Below are 16,835 nucleotides of genomic sequence, written 5' to 3' on the forward strand. Positions count from 1 at the left end.
AGAACACCGTTAGTGTACAGCAGTGACCGGAAAAGGATCTGCAAATTCTTCCCCCTCCACCTTCATCTCTCTTTCATGGCAAGCATCTTACTGCTCCAGATGCAAAATATGCTGCTTATGAACACTTGCATATATAGATGGAGGAACTTTCGTAGGAAACATAATCCAGGCTGCCTGTTTCCTGCACAGTGGCGGTCAGGCCCAGAGAAGAAAGAAACGGAAACAGTTTCACTGAAAACTGGCTTTATTGAATAGAAATCTGTTACAGTGCCCATGAGGTGGTACTGCTGTACACCAGCATTACATTTCTACCACGGTTAAGTCAAAATGTGAACAAAAGACAAAAAGCTTTGCATGATTACACTCATCTTATATTAGGCATACTGTTCTAGCTGTGCATATGGATCTAATAATAATACTAATATGTAAAAGAAGTTGAAGGTGGGTTTAAATGATGTTCCGATAAATGACTGACATGAGTCAGTGCACTCACAGGGTAAATGCTTGGTATCAGTTAATGATCCCTGACAAAGACATTATGACTGGGATGCAGTGGGAACAAAGAGCGAGCTTCCCTCCGGCCCTCGGCAATGAGACCTCTGTGTAGTAATATCCAACAGGAGAGCGTTAGGTAGACATCAGGTATACCTCAGACGAGCGCCACAGGGCTGAACTGTGGCAGGAATTCTCTAGAAAGTATTGAGCACTGCATCAGGCACTGACATTGGCACAGATAACATGTTAAACACTGAGCACCCAAATACAGTCTGTATGATGCCAAATGGCTTCAACGTTAAATATATGGCTTCATAATCTTTACAGAAACAAGTCTTCTAATCTAATCCAGGCCTAGATACTGTAGCTGCTTAAATCTAAATACTGACAGAAAAAACGAGCGGCTTGCTGGAAGATGCCTTTTTAATACAATCTTTAAAAAAATAACGTTCTTCTACTCTGATTTGTTCCATCGCAAAGTTATTTTTTCCAAATCTAAACTTATAAACTACAACATTTGATTTCATTGTCCTTATTTCAGATTTAAACAGTATGACAAGTAACAGTGAATATCCTCACTGTCATGTGACCGCAGACCTCTGAACTATCACTGACACATCGAGTCTCTTTGCCTCTGAACGTGCTCACGCAAAATAACATCTGCATAGAAAATGTGCATAGATTAGGCATAATTTGCATAGAGGCGTAAATTGTGCTTGCCTTCATATCTCTAGGATCTAACAGTAAAGTTCTAACAGTGAGGGCGAGCACAATTCATTCCCAAGCCACACGGCATGTACCAACGAAGACATGCGATCCAGATAAACAGGGACAGAAACAGAGCCAGATATATTGAAAAGCACATGATACCTTAATAAGGACTTGAGGCATATATATTTCTGTATAATCAAAATTCAGAATCATTGGCATTTTGAAAACAGAAACAGACTGATAATAACCGTCCTGATACATCACTGTGGAATTGGAGTCGATCTGCCTAATGTTACGTTTCTACTGAAGCATGAAGCCTCCTCTCTCCGCATGTAGCTGGGGGAAGGTCCTGAGCATTCCATGGATCACTGCTGCATTACGGCCGTGCTGGCACACACTCGCTCACTGCTCCTGGCCGTCCTCCCGCAGCTCCGAGGGAAGGAACTTGTACTGCTGCTGTCTGATCATGGCCAGCTTCTTCCTGGCCTCGTCCAGCTCCCTCTCTTTCCGCAGCATCTCCTCCTGGGCAGCGATGATCTGCAACACAAGAACGCAGAACTATATAACTCTATACACCTACAGAGTACAAACCATGACTAGGCAGGTCTGCCAAGCGGTGTGCACGGGGCGACGAGAGACGCCTGTCATATAAAGAGCGAGGAGAGCCGTGTCTTTTATCACCTTTCCAAAGCCAGAAACACAAGAGCAGCAGTGTCCGTGTGTGCGTTCATCTGCTCCAACGTAAGCTGCTAGCATCATCGACGTAGCCATTACTTTGTGGAGTTACAGGTCACTGTACATTTAAAAAAGCCGCGTTTAGCACTGACTGTGGGAGTCGGTCCTGGATGTTACTGTAACATTAGCGTCTCTGTCCTGCTCCTTATTGGATTTGATGGAAATTTACACGCAACGTCAGCCTAACTTGTTACCGGAGATAGCATTACGTTAGCCAAACGCATCGTAGAATAGAGCGCAAATCTAACCTGTGTGTTAGTGTTCTCTATAGGAACTTAAGCATCCGAACAGGGTTATGTTCACATTCAGATTCATTCTTTATTATCCTCTATAGAGGAAATTTCTTTTCCCAGTCTGGTATAAACGAACAGGAACATTACAACAACGCACGTCTACTACAGCGTGCCCCCGGCTATTTAAAGCAGGTGGAGCTGAGGGCACTACACTCCTCCCAAAGCGTGACATTTCTATTTACAACACACACTTATTATTTGATGTATTTATTTCGTAAATGTATTTGACTGGATTTTTTGACTTTAAGTAGGTATGTAAGTCTTTGGGATCTTGGACTCACCTGAGCAATACCTCCCACCATCTTACTCTTGACCACCACAGCCTGGTCATCCTGAGCATCAAACGCTGCTTTCTGTGCTGCCTTCACCAGGTTATCAGAGGCTCTCTTCACAGCATTTCCAGCCGCCTGCACAAACACACAAAACATGACAGTGACAGCAGAGAGAGACAGGACAGGCGGGGCAGAGAGAGGGGATGACATGCAGCAAAGGGCCCGGCCCGGGCCGGACTCGAACCCGGGCCGCTGAGCTAACGGGACGCCCGTCAAAGTTCATTCTTGACATTGGAGACAATAAACAAAAAGACAAAAGAAATCATAGTGCACCTTTTTCTGGAGCTTTTCACGGTCGAACGTTCCAGAAAAAGCTAGTAAGTGGACCTGGGTTTAAGATTTGTTTTGTCAAACTAGAAATGAATGAATAGGAAGAGCAGGTGAATTATAAAAGCAATGCTTTACAGATGTCTAATATCTCTAACCATGGACCACGATTTAGACTCGTGCAGACTTGAGGCAGCAGACACATCGACTGTGCTTCTTGTGAACAGCAACTCCTGGAAAGGGAATGATAACTTCCAGCGGAGCTCAGAGAGAAAACCATAACAGGGTTTTTCCCCGGCCCAGTGCCTGAGAATAGCTGTAAAAGGCAACGAGGAGCAGCCTGCTGAACTTCACTCAATGCCAAACATTTGTCTCATTGGGCAGCTCGGCTCTAACAAAGAGGAGTTTTCTCCTTTTGCGGCTCCGTGGGCTGAAAGCAGACGCTGAGCTGGCAGAGGACGCTACAGTCGCACAGACATCAGTGAATCTTTGGCTGGAATGTTACTGTTAGTCTGGCCCTGGCATACAACATAACACTGTGAAGCTCCCTTTTATATTCTGTCCTCTTCACACACTATGTAAATACTGCAAATGTCACACAACGCAGTCCCGTACACCAACACAGCTAAGTTCAGCCTCCAGAGCGACCACAGCGCTGCGTTCACTCACCAGTCCCTGCTGCACATGGTAAACGTTCAGCTGTCAACTGAGATGTTGGACACTTTGGAATCATCATTGCGTTTGCTTCCTGATCTACAGCTGCAGAGTCACATGTTATTTACTTATCTATTAACAGCCAAGCATTACATTGTGGGATTGTTAGCAGAAAGTTGTGTACATGCCATGGACACTACTTTTTCTGTTGCATTGTGGGGATTTTTGAGGGTATACATTTTACACTTGAATACAATAGTGGATAGTAAATAAAAGGGACTAGGTAGCAAATAGGGAATGATTTCATACACGGACACGAGTCAGCACCAACTGAACACTGTAATGCTGCACACACCTGCCATTCACGCCAGCCCCCTGGAAGGAATTCCGAGTCGAAGACACTGTGAATTTCTGACGGCTACGGAATCGCCCACGTAGCGAAAATGGCCTCAACACACCAGCACCGCTGGTAGTTTCAATATTCATAGTAATACAAATACATCTTTCCCATGTTGAACTATGCCCTTAATTGTCATTTATCTAGTGTGACAACAAGGCTAGCAATCTGGATTATCCATCTTGAAATCCACGGGACTAACATGTTCGGCTTCATTACTGCATTACTGCAGGTGGTAGCAAATGGACTGGTAACTCGGTGTATAAGCCAGTTCTGGCTCCGATCAGGAACAGTCCAAACAGCCACCTTTTCTCAGAGAGACTGTACGTTACTCAACGCTCTGAATAATTACAACCTTAAAAAGCACCACGGCAAAGAGTGAAGAGAGCAAATGCTGCTGGTGTAATCATAGATCAGGGCTAGTGTTTCCAGTTCTTGGTGCCATGGTTGGACTGGTGGATTGTTTCCAGAGCTCCTGTAGACATAAATGTATGGGAATTACTGCGGTGGCAGCTGCAGGCCCAGAAGAGGAGGAGATAAGCCACTGCTGATTGGATCAGAGAATATGAGATGGCCTGGGCAGGCTGATGTGCTCACAGCTAGCATCCACAGCCTTAAAGATAGTATTTTTGGGTGGATGGGGTGACAGGAGATACTTGAAGTTTCTGTTATGTCTTGGGACTGACCGCATCAGTTACACATAAAGGTCACAACAACCTTTCTGTGCTACATTATTTCCACCAGTGAGTCAGTGAAAGGGGCACACATAAAGGGAATCAGGGCTAACTCAGCTTGGCCCGAGGCTACAACTTTATATCAGAAGGCCGGAGTTACAAACGCAGGCATTTACCAGGCAGGGAGGTTCTATTTTTAATCTGTCTTTTGTGAGTCCCTCAACTTTATGGAAATTCAATACTAAATCTCTGGAGTACCCCTTTAAATACACTGAAATGCAGCAGGATGTAAAGGGCACTCTTACCTGTGCTAAATATAGCGCGCACTAATCCTGATGTAGCAGCTGTGCAGATCACGCAGCTCACCTGTAACTCTAAACACTCAAACTGCAGCCTATTAATAGACTACAGACTCTCCGACAGCTTCAGCCGTTGCAGAAAGACTGATGCTACTGTTCCCTCAGCAGGTACTGTACCTCTGACTCATTGCTACAGAGCAGACGGCAGTCTGACCAGGCAGGATTAGAGGGTTACAGAGCTAACTTTGGACCTAACCCTGGCTTGTCAGTCTCCAGAGAAAATGGTTCAAACAAACTCTGTTGCCATGGTAACTACTGCAGATTCCTCGCCTCTATTTTTCTCATCGGTACTGTGATTAAGTCATATTTCGGGGGAGAAAGGAATGTGTTCGTCCGTCTCCCAACACTTTCTGACCTCCCGCAGGTCAGAGGCTGCTCGGCTCTGGTGGCCTTGCGTTGCTCTGTGTTAACAGTGAGAAGCAGGGTATGGGCCAGCAGCGGGCCCAACAGAGTACTATATGGGGTATTAGAGTAAGACCATGGAGTCTCTGCTGTAGGGAAAACACTGCCGGCAGTTTCAAACTGCACTGATTGTCCTGAGGATGGTGCCACATTATTTTCTCGGTTGAAAGAATATCTTAGGGCGCTTTCACTCCTAGCAAGTCAAGTTAATTGGATTTATATGGCCCAATATCACAAATCTGCCTCAGGGGCCTTTACAATCTGCACAGACGTCTCCGACCACTTCTTCACTTCACTTCCGCCACATCCTTTGTCTCCCTCCTCTCTCGTCTCATCTGTCCTGTCAGCTCTCCCCTCACCTGAGTCCTTCTCACGCATGCCATTCATGCCGACTCTGCCACAGGCCCCCTCCTCTCAGCTCTCGGCTCCGTGGTTGTCTGACGGAGATCCAAGCGCTCTGAGGACCTCCTTACCTATCAGTCTCCCTCTCCTCTCTTTCCGCCTCCTTATCTTTCTTTCAATGCAAAATTCAATCTTCCTTCTCCAACTCTTCTATTGACCCACTTTGTTCAAAAAAGACAGATGACACACGCTCCTCATTTCCCCACCTGTCCCATATCCACCTCTTCATCTCCTGTTCGTCGCCATCCTGCTGGACCTTTCAGCAGCGCTCGACACTGTGAACCACCAGATCCTCCTCTCCACCTGTCCAGGACTGGGCGTCTCAGGCTCTGCACTGTTCACGTCTACCTCCACAACATCAGGAGGATACGTCCGGTCCTCGCCCAGGAGGCGGCGCAGGTTCTGGTCCAGGCTCTTATCATCTCGCGCCTTGGCTACTGCAACTCTCTGCTAACCGCTCTGCCACTACCTCTCTACGAGGGGGGCCGAGCTGCCGCTCAACAAAATCACGACTGTTTGCGGTCCAAGCTCCCCGCTGACGTCAGGACAGCAGAAACTCTACACATCATCTACCGCAGACTGAAACCCTTCCGTTCAGACTGCACCTCGGCCCACAGAACAAATCTCTTTTTGTTTCTAAATGTAGCACTTGAAGCAGTTCAGCATATTTGATGAAGTTCATGTCCTTGCATAATTCTAGTTATTTCTGGGTTGGCTCCACGTGGTTGACTGCAGTTGTTGTAAGTCGCTGTGGATAGAAGCGTCAGCTGTAGCCTGTGTTTCTGCTAGACCACTGGGAACTGTGCTAACACGTATGTGTCGGCACACGAGGGCAGGGATTTTCCCTGATGAAAAGGAGTTAAACCAGGTGTGTTTGGGTTTGTGTCCTGCTATATTGGCAGTTCCTCATTAAAAACTGAGTGAAACGTAAAAAGCACACAGTAATTTTGTCCTGTTTCTACCTGTTCTTCATTATTTCCAGTTGCAGGCTCCACTACTAATTCTAGTTATTTTTTGGGAGCGCTTGTTGACACCAGAGAAGATAAATTAACTTAAGGCTAAAGAGAACTAAATAAGGTGTCCTGAAGTTCCAGAGTAACAGCACAGTACATTTACCAAACAGAGGTGTGTGGGTGAAGCAGCTCGATAGACATTAACATGCAGTGCTAACCTGGAGCCTCTTCATGGTCTGCGAGTCCTGGTCAGCCTTGACCTTGCAGGCCACCAGCAGCTGAGCGGTGGAGGCCGCCACCTGCTTGGCTGACGAGATGAGCTTCTCCTCGCTGGCGTGTCCCTGCACCGCAGAGTTGGCTGCCTCACACAGGTTGTTGGTTGCAGCGGCAACCATTCGAGCCTGAGGAGTCAAAGGCATCGGTGGTGAGATGTTTTACTAACAACTTAACAATAAATTCTTAAATGAACCTTGAGGGAAGAGACTTACAGCTGAAATCAGTCCCTGAGACCACTGTCCATCATCCACCGCATTGGCCGGGATCGCTCCCACCTGAAAACACAGGAAAACTGCCTCAGCATCATACTGGTTTTATTATCATTTCAAGTCTGTGGAGGCAAAGCATTCATGGATATCAAACACATCAAATGCACAGAAGGGCATGTAGGAAACAGGCTGCTGGTTTTCGGGGATTAAGATGAGATGGGCAAGTTCAATTTAGGAGAAAAGGACTGCCAAGATCTCATGTAGGTGAAGGGGTCCTCTGTTGGCTTCATCCCTGAAGTGGAAGAAGTGAAATTAGGAGGGGAAGGAAGACTGAGGACAAAGCAAGCATATATATAGACAGTGCAGGCAGTGCAGCTGCACTGGGGCCCATGAGGTGGCGGGGCCCTACGACAACGCGGTGGGTGGAGAAAGGGCCCCTGCTCGTGATTTACAATGCTAACCAAGGAATTACACCTGTGTTGAAATAAGAAGACACATTTAATTAAAAACTGCTGCCATTTGCTATATTTGCCCCTGAAAAGGCAAACCCATCTCCGTCATGGTTTTCATTTATTTTGGTAAAATAGTAGCAATCTATAACAAAATAATGTGCTTATTCTACATAAACTATAAAAAACTATTCAATTAAATGAATAATTTCTTTCTTTTTGTCATATAGAGATATGCAGTGATGATTGCTGGGTAACGTGTGTTGACGTCCAATGTCAAGTCTCTGTTTGATCATGTGACAAGACAATACGAAATACGGTAGCTAGTTTAGGCGCAAAGTCTGTCAAGACTGACCAGCTGAGCACATCGTCGCGGCATTCAAACAGAAACGCGGCAGTATGAAGTAGGACGTGGGATGTACGGCAGAAATGAGGCCGAGGCAGTAAAATGATCATATGATGGGGTTCATGCAGACTGTGTGTGGCTGGCCAGTTTCCGGGACATAGTTCAGTACTGCAGCTCTCTTCTGTCTCGTCGTGTGTTACAGGCTTCATTTCCTGTCGGCTCTCGCCTTTATATCAACAGGAGTGCACCCGTGAGGTTATTGCACCAAAAAAAGCCTTTTGTTAAAGTCAGCGGTCCTTTCAGCACCGCAGAGAAGTAGACAGCTCCTCTGCTCTCAGGAGCTGATGCTCGTTTTCACGGTTCGGCACCGTCAGAACGCTGTCCGTGGTTCTGATAGCTTTCTCTGTGACCTCTACTTTCCCAATACAACGGCCTAAGGAACTCATTCGACTGGAAAGTCCAACACATTGTTGGTAAAATATATATACGTATTTACATATATATGTGTGCGCGCTTCATAACTAGTAACTAGGGCCGTCATAATAACGTGCACTGGGGCCCATCGTAACTACCTTACGCTTCTCTTTTATACGCCAACTGTTCACAGCATGATATGGTGTGGATCAGTGTGTTTGTTCAGGAACTGGATTGCTCTGTTCCCCTTACAGTCACAGTGTTACACACTGTTTGCAAGAGAATGACTAGCATTAACAAAAGAATATATTTTTGTGCAGTATCCTAAGACTAAGATAGTGGTGTCATTTTTTTTTTTTTTAAGATGATGTTTTCGGGCTTTTTGCCTTTATTAGATAGGGACAGCTGATGAGAGACAGGAACGTGGGGGGAGAGAGAGGGGGGATGACATACAGCAAAAGGCCCGGGCCCTAAGGCTTTTCTTTCAATCCAGCAACTGATTAACAGTTGTCCAAGTTTTCTTCAAGGCCATGAAAACCTCCTTTTTCCCTGTGCAGCGCGGTCCTACACGAACACAACCGTATTCCTGCTGTCCAGCTGTTGGCCTGTACATGGCTCCCAAACCTTCACATTTTGATGGAAACAACTGTTTCAAAAATGCTTAGGGTGCTACATCTAAAAAAATGTCTGGAACCCCCCCCGCCCATGTTCATAATTTACTAATTCAGTCTCATAGAATATTCATCCTTTAGTTGGATTCAGACGTACCTTCCCTTGAGCCACCAGCTCCCTCTGTGCTGCTGAAGCAGCTTTGACCAGAGCACTGGTGGCAGCTGCGATGGACTTGGCTGCCTCCAGAATCTGCTCCTCAAAGTTCAAGCTCTCGTCTGCCTCCTGTTTTCAAGAGAGGGAAACAGTCAATAAACACACAGTGTTACAGGGCTGCAATGATCTGTGGAAGATTTATTCAGACAAAAAGGCTCCGTTCTGTGTGAGCACGGCTGGTCCACAGCAAAGGAAACACTTTGAAAAGCTGATGGCCCAGAAGATGTGCGCGTGACCCTGCGGTGAGGTTAACAGGCTCAGTGTGAATGCTGCTGCTCTGTAAAAAGCCCTCTGACCTTGGGTTTGGTCCTGGGCCTCAGCTGCTCCAGTTTCTTGGCAGCTGCTTCAATAGCTGCCGCTGCACCCAACAGCTCGTTCTCTGCAATGACGGTGGGATCCTCGGGGTCCACCCACTCTGTGCCTGCAACACACACAAACAACCTGTACCTAAAAACATCCAACACTCTTCCCCAAGACTTCTAGGAGATGGATATGGCATCATGGTGATAATGATAATATGGCTCTCAGCATCTTTTTGAATTTATTCTGAAGTTCTTTTTGTGTAAAGCAATTTGAGCTGCATTCAATGCATGAATTTGCTATATTATTACTATTATATTTGTTAGTGTGTACTAGTGAGTGATAGACAATCCTCACTGAATCAAAAATGAACACACAGTGGCCTAAGTAGCCCACAGGGCACAGGTCAGAGCACCTTATCCCACGTCACTTAATCAGTATTTAAATAGTGTTTGTCCTTCAGTGTATCACAAACAAGCATTCTCTGGTGCCATGAGATAATGGCACCAGTGGACACAGGCTAGGAGAGGCAGTGAAACCCTAGAGCACTTTGTACTCCAGTTATGCAGCGTCGATGGGGGTCGGTTCCAATAAGTTTCACCAAGCTCTGAGGCTAATGAACCTCTTACCAAACTAAGCCTCTCCATGCTGTTCTACCTGAATGTTTTGTATGTAACGCATAGTATAGGCAGTGTATGCAGTGCGTATTTACTTATGGATATGCCATGCATCCATAACTTGGCTGTCTATGTGCTCTCTGCACCACTCTAACTCCTGCCTTCCATTTTGTAGTTAAAAGCGACGCTGAAACGGCTTCTCTGATTGCGTCACATCTATTTGAGTAGTTGGAGGTTCCCATTGAACTTTGACTGATATGTCGAATCAATATTTCTTGCTTATCACCCTAATAGAGTAATTCTAAAACAGGACCTCCAGTATTTGTCAGAAAATAGGTGCGTAAAGTTAGCGGACATGTCAAAGGGTCAGATACATTTCATATCTTATCGTCAGGTTGTCATTAATTAGGATGTGATGTTCCCTCTCTGCCAATAAAAGGCGATTAGAGATCACAGCAGAATGTCTGAGGCTGAACCTTAATAGATTGGATAGGGTGCTTGAAGGGATTCACATTTGATAGGTGAATCTGATGCTGGATTTGGGTTGGATAAAATCCTGCTGAACCCCAATCCTGCACAGCAGTCACAGCTCGTTCATCTCTCAGAGCAGATAATGTCTCTTAAACTGGAGCAGAGGGACATTCATCTGTGATATACAGCTCTGAGGAGGACTTTCCCTCCATGTGATGGATGATGTATTCATGGAATCGACTTGCGTTCAATGTAGTTTGTACTTGACTCTTAAGAGGGGAATCCCAGAACAGAGCTGAGTGAAACTGTAGAACTCTAAGGGGGATCTTAACTAATCCTACTTCAAATTACTGTCAGGGCTCATCTGCATGATGCTGGCCGATTGAAGACATGTCTTGTGCATGTCTGAGAGGGCAGCGTGCATCGCTGTCTGCCTTTTTTGATGCGTCCACTGGTGGCACCGAGTCACAATCGTAGGTTGTATACCGCGTGGCTTAAAAATGATCTATTGTAATTTCATATTTGGTATCGTACATCAGTACTATTTCTTAAATGTCATTAACACGTGTATGAAACTTGTAACTGTGGTATCACCATGATCAAAGTTCACTGCTAGTAACAAATGTCTGGTAAGGCTTGGCGTTACCCCTACAGCTGCATCCAGACAGATCAATAAGGACACTCCATGTAAGTTAAGACCCAAAGAGACACCCGAGGAATGCCATTTTGTTCTGTTGTTGAAGGTTAAAATACCTTTCATGGCCTCTGCCGCCTGGATGAGCTCCGTGACTGAGCCTGCCACACGCTTGGAGTAGCTGGCCAGCTGTTGCTTCAGATCATGAGAGGGCTTCTGGATGATCTGTGGGTGAAGGAAAAAATAGTCCCAACTTTTAATTCATTCGAGCTTTTTTACGTTCACCTTCTGTATTACTGATGCTTTACATGTTTACTTGAATCAATCAAATCCCAGCCTGTGCTAAGCTAATGCTATGATAACAGAGGCGGCTAACATTGCAGTACACTTTCATATTCCATAGTCTCCAAATCAAATGCTTCAGAGGACAGGAAGAAGACATGTACATATGTGTTTGTCTTTTTGCACCATAATAACAGGACGGGTGCAGGCAGTGTGGGGCAGACGCACACTGCATGTTGGGTTTTCCCTTTGATTCGTGACCCACCTGTGTACGTACGGCACAACAAATGTGATCTACATCGGAGGAATCATTTCATTTCCCTGTTTTCATTTTATCGTTTACTTTTGATATGAGTGCTATAAACTAAATCACACATGACTGAGATGTCACTGCAGATGATGGTTTACAGTGCACGTGATGGATAACGGCCACGTGAAAAGATTGTTGCAGAACGTCGCTGACGAGACACAATCAGTGAAATTGCACTTTTTCTTGTCGTTCTTGTTATTGACAGACTGGTGCAGCAGACAGAAGTGCTTGTCTCCATCCATTTGTGGCTAACTGGGAGTGGAAATCAGGCTCATGCATGTACGCCCAGTTCCACAATGACTGAGATTTAGAAAACAGAAGCGTACGTACCCGTGGCTCTCTTAAATATGATGAAAACAATGGACTTCAAAATAAAAACGGAGAACCTGAAATGGTTTTTTAATAGGATTCACTGTGATTTCAGAAAAGAAACAACCTTTTCACTTGTGACTAAAGTATCTACTGTGCTATTCCTGTTTGACTACTAACCACACACCGCCTTTAGAAAGTATTGCTTCACGTTGCTTCTCCACTGTTCAGCCTTTGTTTGCCCGAATTCTCTCTCATTCCGTTTGTACCGTCGATTGTGCAATCAGTGTTATCAGTGTTTTCCATGTTTCCATGACAACTGTTTCCCGACTGCCCACATGGTGACATCACGTACATGATGTCTTTGTATCTGTACGATAACATTATTGCCTAATGGGATTTTGGATCAAATGTATAATAGAGGGGGAAATGAGACAGTCAGCCAATAATGGCAGACTAGTTTGATTTGTTGGTGCTCAGATGTGTCTGGGTCTCCGTCTGTGTCCTCAGACTGTCCGAGGTGGACATGCAGTATTCAGACTGGAGCAGTGTGTGACAGGTGCAGGGCATTAACAGGGCTCAGCCCATACCCAGCTCAAGTTTATTCAGATGTGTTGTCATGAGAAGATAGAGGCGAGGACGTAACTGCACAGGAACGCATGCAGCGGGCCAAACACAAACACATCCACATACTGCACACCAACAAACTGATACACACACGTTCAACACTGTGACCTGAGCTCCACTGCTGAAACAATGTTAGACAGGTGGAAACAGGAAATAGTTACACAAATACAGACAACTCCATGCACCAACTCTAGAAAAGGTTGGTTCATCTGCGATGTAATGAGGTTTAAAGGTAAGAAGTCTCACTGTGTTCACTTGATGGCAAGACATCAACAAAAACCAAACCGTGTCGCTCAACAACATGATCGGCAGGTCAGTGGTAGTACTGTATTTCCCACAGAGGTCAAGGACCAGAGAGACTCAGTGTGGACAAGCGGCCTTATATCCCCCCCACCCATTTTGCGTCAAGTCCCGCCCTGCCGTGCTGTGATTGGCTAGTACTTGTTCCTTCGATGTGTCCTTGTGATTGGATGCTAGCTGTGAGCGCGGCTGTGTCCCTGGGTGCTCCCTCGCCTGTGGCTTATATTCATTTTCTAGTTGGTCTTGATTATGAAGTAGGGAAGATCTGATGAGTTCATTTACCACACTGACACTAACAATTCTGAGGGGCATACGTTCAGATAAAATAACAAATGATATTTTCACCAAAGTGCTTTAATTTGAAATCATTTTGTATATTTTTTTATCTTTTACAGTTCTCTAACCCTTCGTATGTCTCCATGGCAACACATCGTTCAAGATTGAGTGTAATATGTTCATTGAATAAAGTTATGGTTATGAATACGTGATTTGCTGAGAAGCAAATGTTATATGAACAAGGGTTAAATTGAGTTGCATCCCCTCTGTAGATGTAATATTTGTATTATTATTACATTATCGTCAGTAGTCTCACTAGTGTTGTTAGCAGGACTTGCCGAAAATTAGACAGAAAAAACGGTGGAGCTAGCATCCAATCACAAGGACGCTTCGAAGAAACGAGCTAGCCAATCATAGCGCAGTAGGGCGGGGGAAAATGAGCGCGGGCAGGCTGGTTGTTGTTCTGTTGCAGCCATCGGAGGGCAGGACCACAGGCTCAGATCACATGTACACTGCACTCTGCTGCCATTGGATTGTTTCTTGGTTTTTTACACCTCATCACAGTGGATGGAAGGATGATTTTTTTTTGACACCATTAACAGAAAATACACTTTCATGTCAAAGCGAAATCAAATATCTACCTGTATATATTGAGGGGATAGATTTCTCAATGGCTAATATGATTTAACTATATGTGCTGTTCAGTCATTTCAAATCCTTCCTAAGTTCTTAGTGACTCAACTTTTCAGCCAACATGGACGAGAAGTCCTGAAGGTGCCCAGAAAATCTGACCATCTACAGTTCTATGGCAACTGCAACTGTGTGATACGGTCAAAAGCTCCAGAAAAAGATAGTAAGTGGACTTTGAGTGGAGATATTTTTGTCAACTGCTGTTTCCAAGGCCAAGAATGAACTGCCAAGTTCAGTTATTTGTTTAATGTTTGCCTTTCATTTTTAAAGATGTATATCTTTGTTTTCCCCTTTTGATCAATGTCAGAAAGCTGTGCCAGAACACTCAGGGGTACTGGGCAGCAGCTGAAGGACTACATTTACATCATTCCAAGGTTAGCAACAACTGTGCTAACACAAAGTTTGCAATACATTTAGAATTTGATCACCAGGCTGATCTGCTCTGAACCAGGCAGTTATAAAACACCATGTATAAAACAGAGGCATGGAGAGTGGACTATCTCTTTCTATACCTGACTGAGAAGTCACCAAAACATGTGGTCTGGTCTTCCCACCTCCGAATGGTCAGAACAGAGAGACAATCAGCTGACTGCACAGACAAGTCTAGCATCATTCTAAAGCTGTAGGACCCCTGGTGTCTACGTTCAAACACCTCCGGCTAAATCACATTCCTTCAGGTTCTTGACTCTGACGACCTGCGCAGACGACTGCTGCCGGACAGCCAGCAAACATCCCCTGGTCTGACATCTGTTAACGGGCTGCCGACGGTATTCTGCAGCACTGTGGTGGCAGAAAGTATTCAGTGCAGCATTCAACCAGTGCAGGTCAGTCGTGTGGTGTACTCACCGGCTTGCACCGACATCAGTGAGCCAAAGTTTAAAGAACATTGACAGAGCGTTGGGAGAAGGAAAGAAAAGAGGTCATCAAACACATGACAGCTGATATCAGACAGATAGAGGAGAGGTTTGTAAGCATGCAGCCGTCATGCTGTGATGCTCGAAACTTCTCTGGGACCAAATTACCAGGTTTTTGTTACTATAAAGGAAATGACATTTTAAGGGGCTTTAGCAAGTTAGAGATTGCACATTTTAAGAGATTTTGGAGACAATGGACCTCACACAATAATCATTGCTCATTTCTGAACATTTCCAGTTTGACTGCAGGACTAGTGGAATGATGTATAGTTATGAGCACCAGTGAGGTGCCACTGAGCAAGGCACCCCCCTGCTGCTGTGTCTCTCTTCAGCAGTTGTCAACAGATGCAGACAGCTGTGGTACAGCGCAGGGCCTTGGTGTTAATGTGTGCAAGTGTCAAAGAGTAGAGCGGGATATTAGACAAAATGGTTAAGAAACACTCTAGATGGATTTTACTGTGTGGCCCCTTTTAAAGGGTTCTTTTATGGCTCTATTTTAACAGCACAATCACAATGACCAGCAGAAAGGTCCTGTGTGTAAGGTCAATGACAGGACTCATTTCATAGCCTTTAAGCAGCTGTGCCAATCACAGTGCGGTATGAGGAGCCCTGCTGTAAGCAGCCGAGGAGAGCGCACAGTGGCTTCTCCCAGTAAGTGGCATCGCTGTCTGAGCGCGTGAACAAACAAACAAACAGAGGATGTGACTTTGCGAGATGAGCTTTCAGTCTACTCACTGTGTGTTCTGTGTTGTAGCTCAATGCTCAGCACAATAACCACTTTCTGACTCTAGTAAAATAGAGTTAGTACACTTATGCTCAAAGTAAATAATGGGTTTTATTGTGAACCTACACTCACCGTCTCCGTCCTCTGAGCCCAGACTGTGTCTCCTACGTCATCGCTGGCTACAGCGGACCGCTCTGGAAGAGCATTTATCTACCTGTGATTGCTTGCCGTATTATAATAAAGACAATCCAGTTTCCCACTTCCTTGTCAGGCCAATCTAGCAGAGCCCCCAAAATGTCACCAGCTTTGACATCACAGAACACACAAACTCTGAACAAGGAGGTCCACACTAACCCTGTTCAGAAGTGTTTGTTTGACATTTTGTGGTGTAAGTCTGGCTGATATCCTCCGCGCCACTACTGAGCCTGTTGTTGGCTGTTTTATGATGGAGGTGGTTCTCCATCTGATCCCCAGTCCACTGACCGCTGGTTTGTATAAGAAAGAAGACAATTACATCACTCTGAATGGGAAGTGATGCATTTTAAATTGGACCTCAGTAATTACTTAGAAAGGAGTTGCTTGACATCTGCTGCCGACGAACTAATTGGACACTGCTGTAGGGTTTTTGTGCCGAACATCGGCTGTGGCGTGGCTGCTGTCATGCAGGGCTGCTGCAGAACTCCTGCATTTCGACTACTTCTCTCCGAGACATGAAATGTTTTTAGGGACTGCCAGGACAAATAGGTAGCACTGTAAACTGCTGAAAGTACAGGATCAGAATGTGTTGTGTGTGTTTGTGGGTAATGATGTCTTACCACCAGCACATGCTCCAGTAGTCCCAGATATCCAGACGCACATTCGTTGCCGTAGCGCAGAGCTCTCATCTGGACCTCCATGTTCACCTCTGGATGGTAGGCAGCTTGCTGAAAGAGCCAACAGACGGCATTATAGGCAGCAGGCTGTTTTGCATGTTAAAATGCAATGCTTATAATGACAAAAGGGGGCAATAATTTGGTCTTCCATAAGAAGCAAGACATTAGGGAACGGTATTTTTGAGATAGAGCAGTATTAGGAAAGAAACCGTACCCACCCGACTGACATTTGATAACAATATTCCAAGGTAACTTTGTACCAAAGATGAGAGAGACGTTGAAAAGTAATATAGTAACGTAACGATGATTTTGCCTT

At 45.2% G+C, this 16,835-nt stretch overlaps 1 protein-coding gene across 3 annotated transcripts in view; it reads right to left on the bottom strand.

The window, feature by feature from the left end:
- Positions 1-226: 226 nt before the first annotated feature.
- Positions 227-16,835, bottom strand: part of tln1 (talin 1) — a 95,121-nt gene continuing 78,512 nt past the window's right edge. For all 3 annotated transcript variants that reach the window (XM_044174870.1, XM_044174871.1, XM_044174869.1), the window contains 8 exons: positions 16,463-16,570; positions 11,335-11,440; positions 9,490-9,614; positions 9,137-9,262; positions 7,163-7,225; positions 6,893-7,075; positions 2,516-2,641; positions 227-1,743 (listed from right to left, as the gene is read on the bottom strand). In XM_044174870.1, coding sequence (XP_044030805.1) covers positions 1,609-1,743; positions 2,516-2,641; positions 6,893-7,075; positions 7,163-7,225; positions 9,137-9,262; positions 9,490-9,614; positions 11,335-11,440; positions 16,463-16,570 — 972 coding nt within the window. In that variant the 3' untranslated portion in view covers positions 227-1,608. The remainder of the gene's footprint in view (positions 1,744-2,515; positions 2,642-6,892; positions 7,076-7,162; positions 7,226-9,136; positions 9,263-9,489; positions 9,615-11,334; positions 11,441-16,462; positions 16,571-16,835) is intronic.

This window comes from Siniperca chuatsi, linkage group LG18 (genome assembly GCF_020085105.1).
Source record: "Siniperca chuatsi isolate FFG_IHB_CAS linkage group LG18, ASM2008510v1, whole genome shotgun sequence".
Lineage (NCBI taxonomy): Eukaryota > Metazoa > Chordata > Actinopteri > Centrarchiformes > Sinipercidae > Siniperca > Siniperca chuatsi.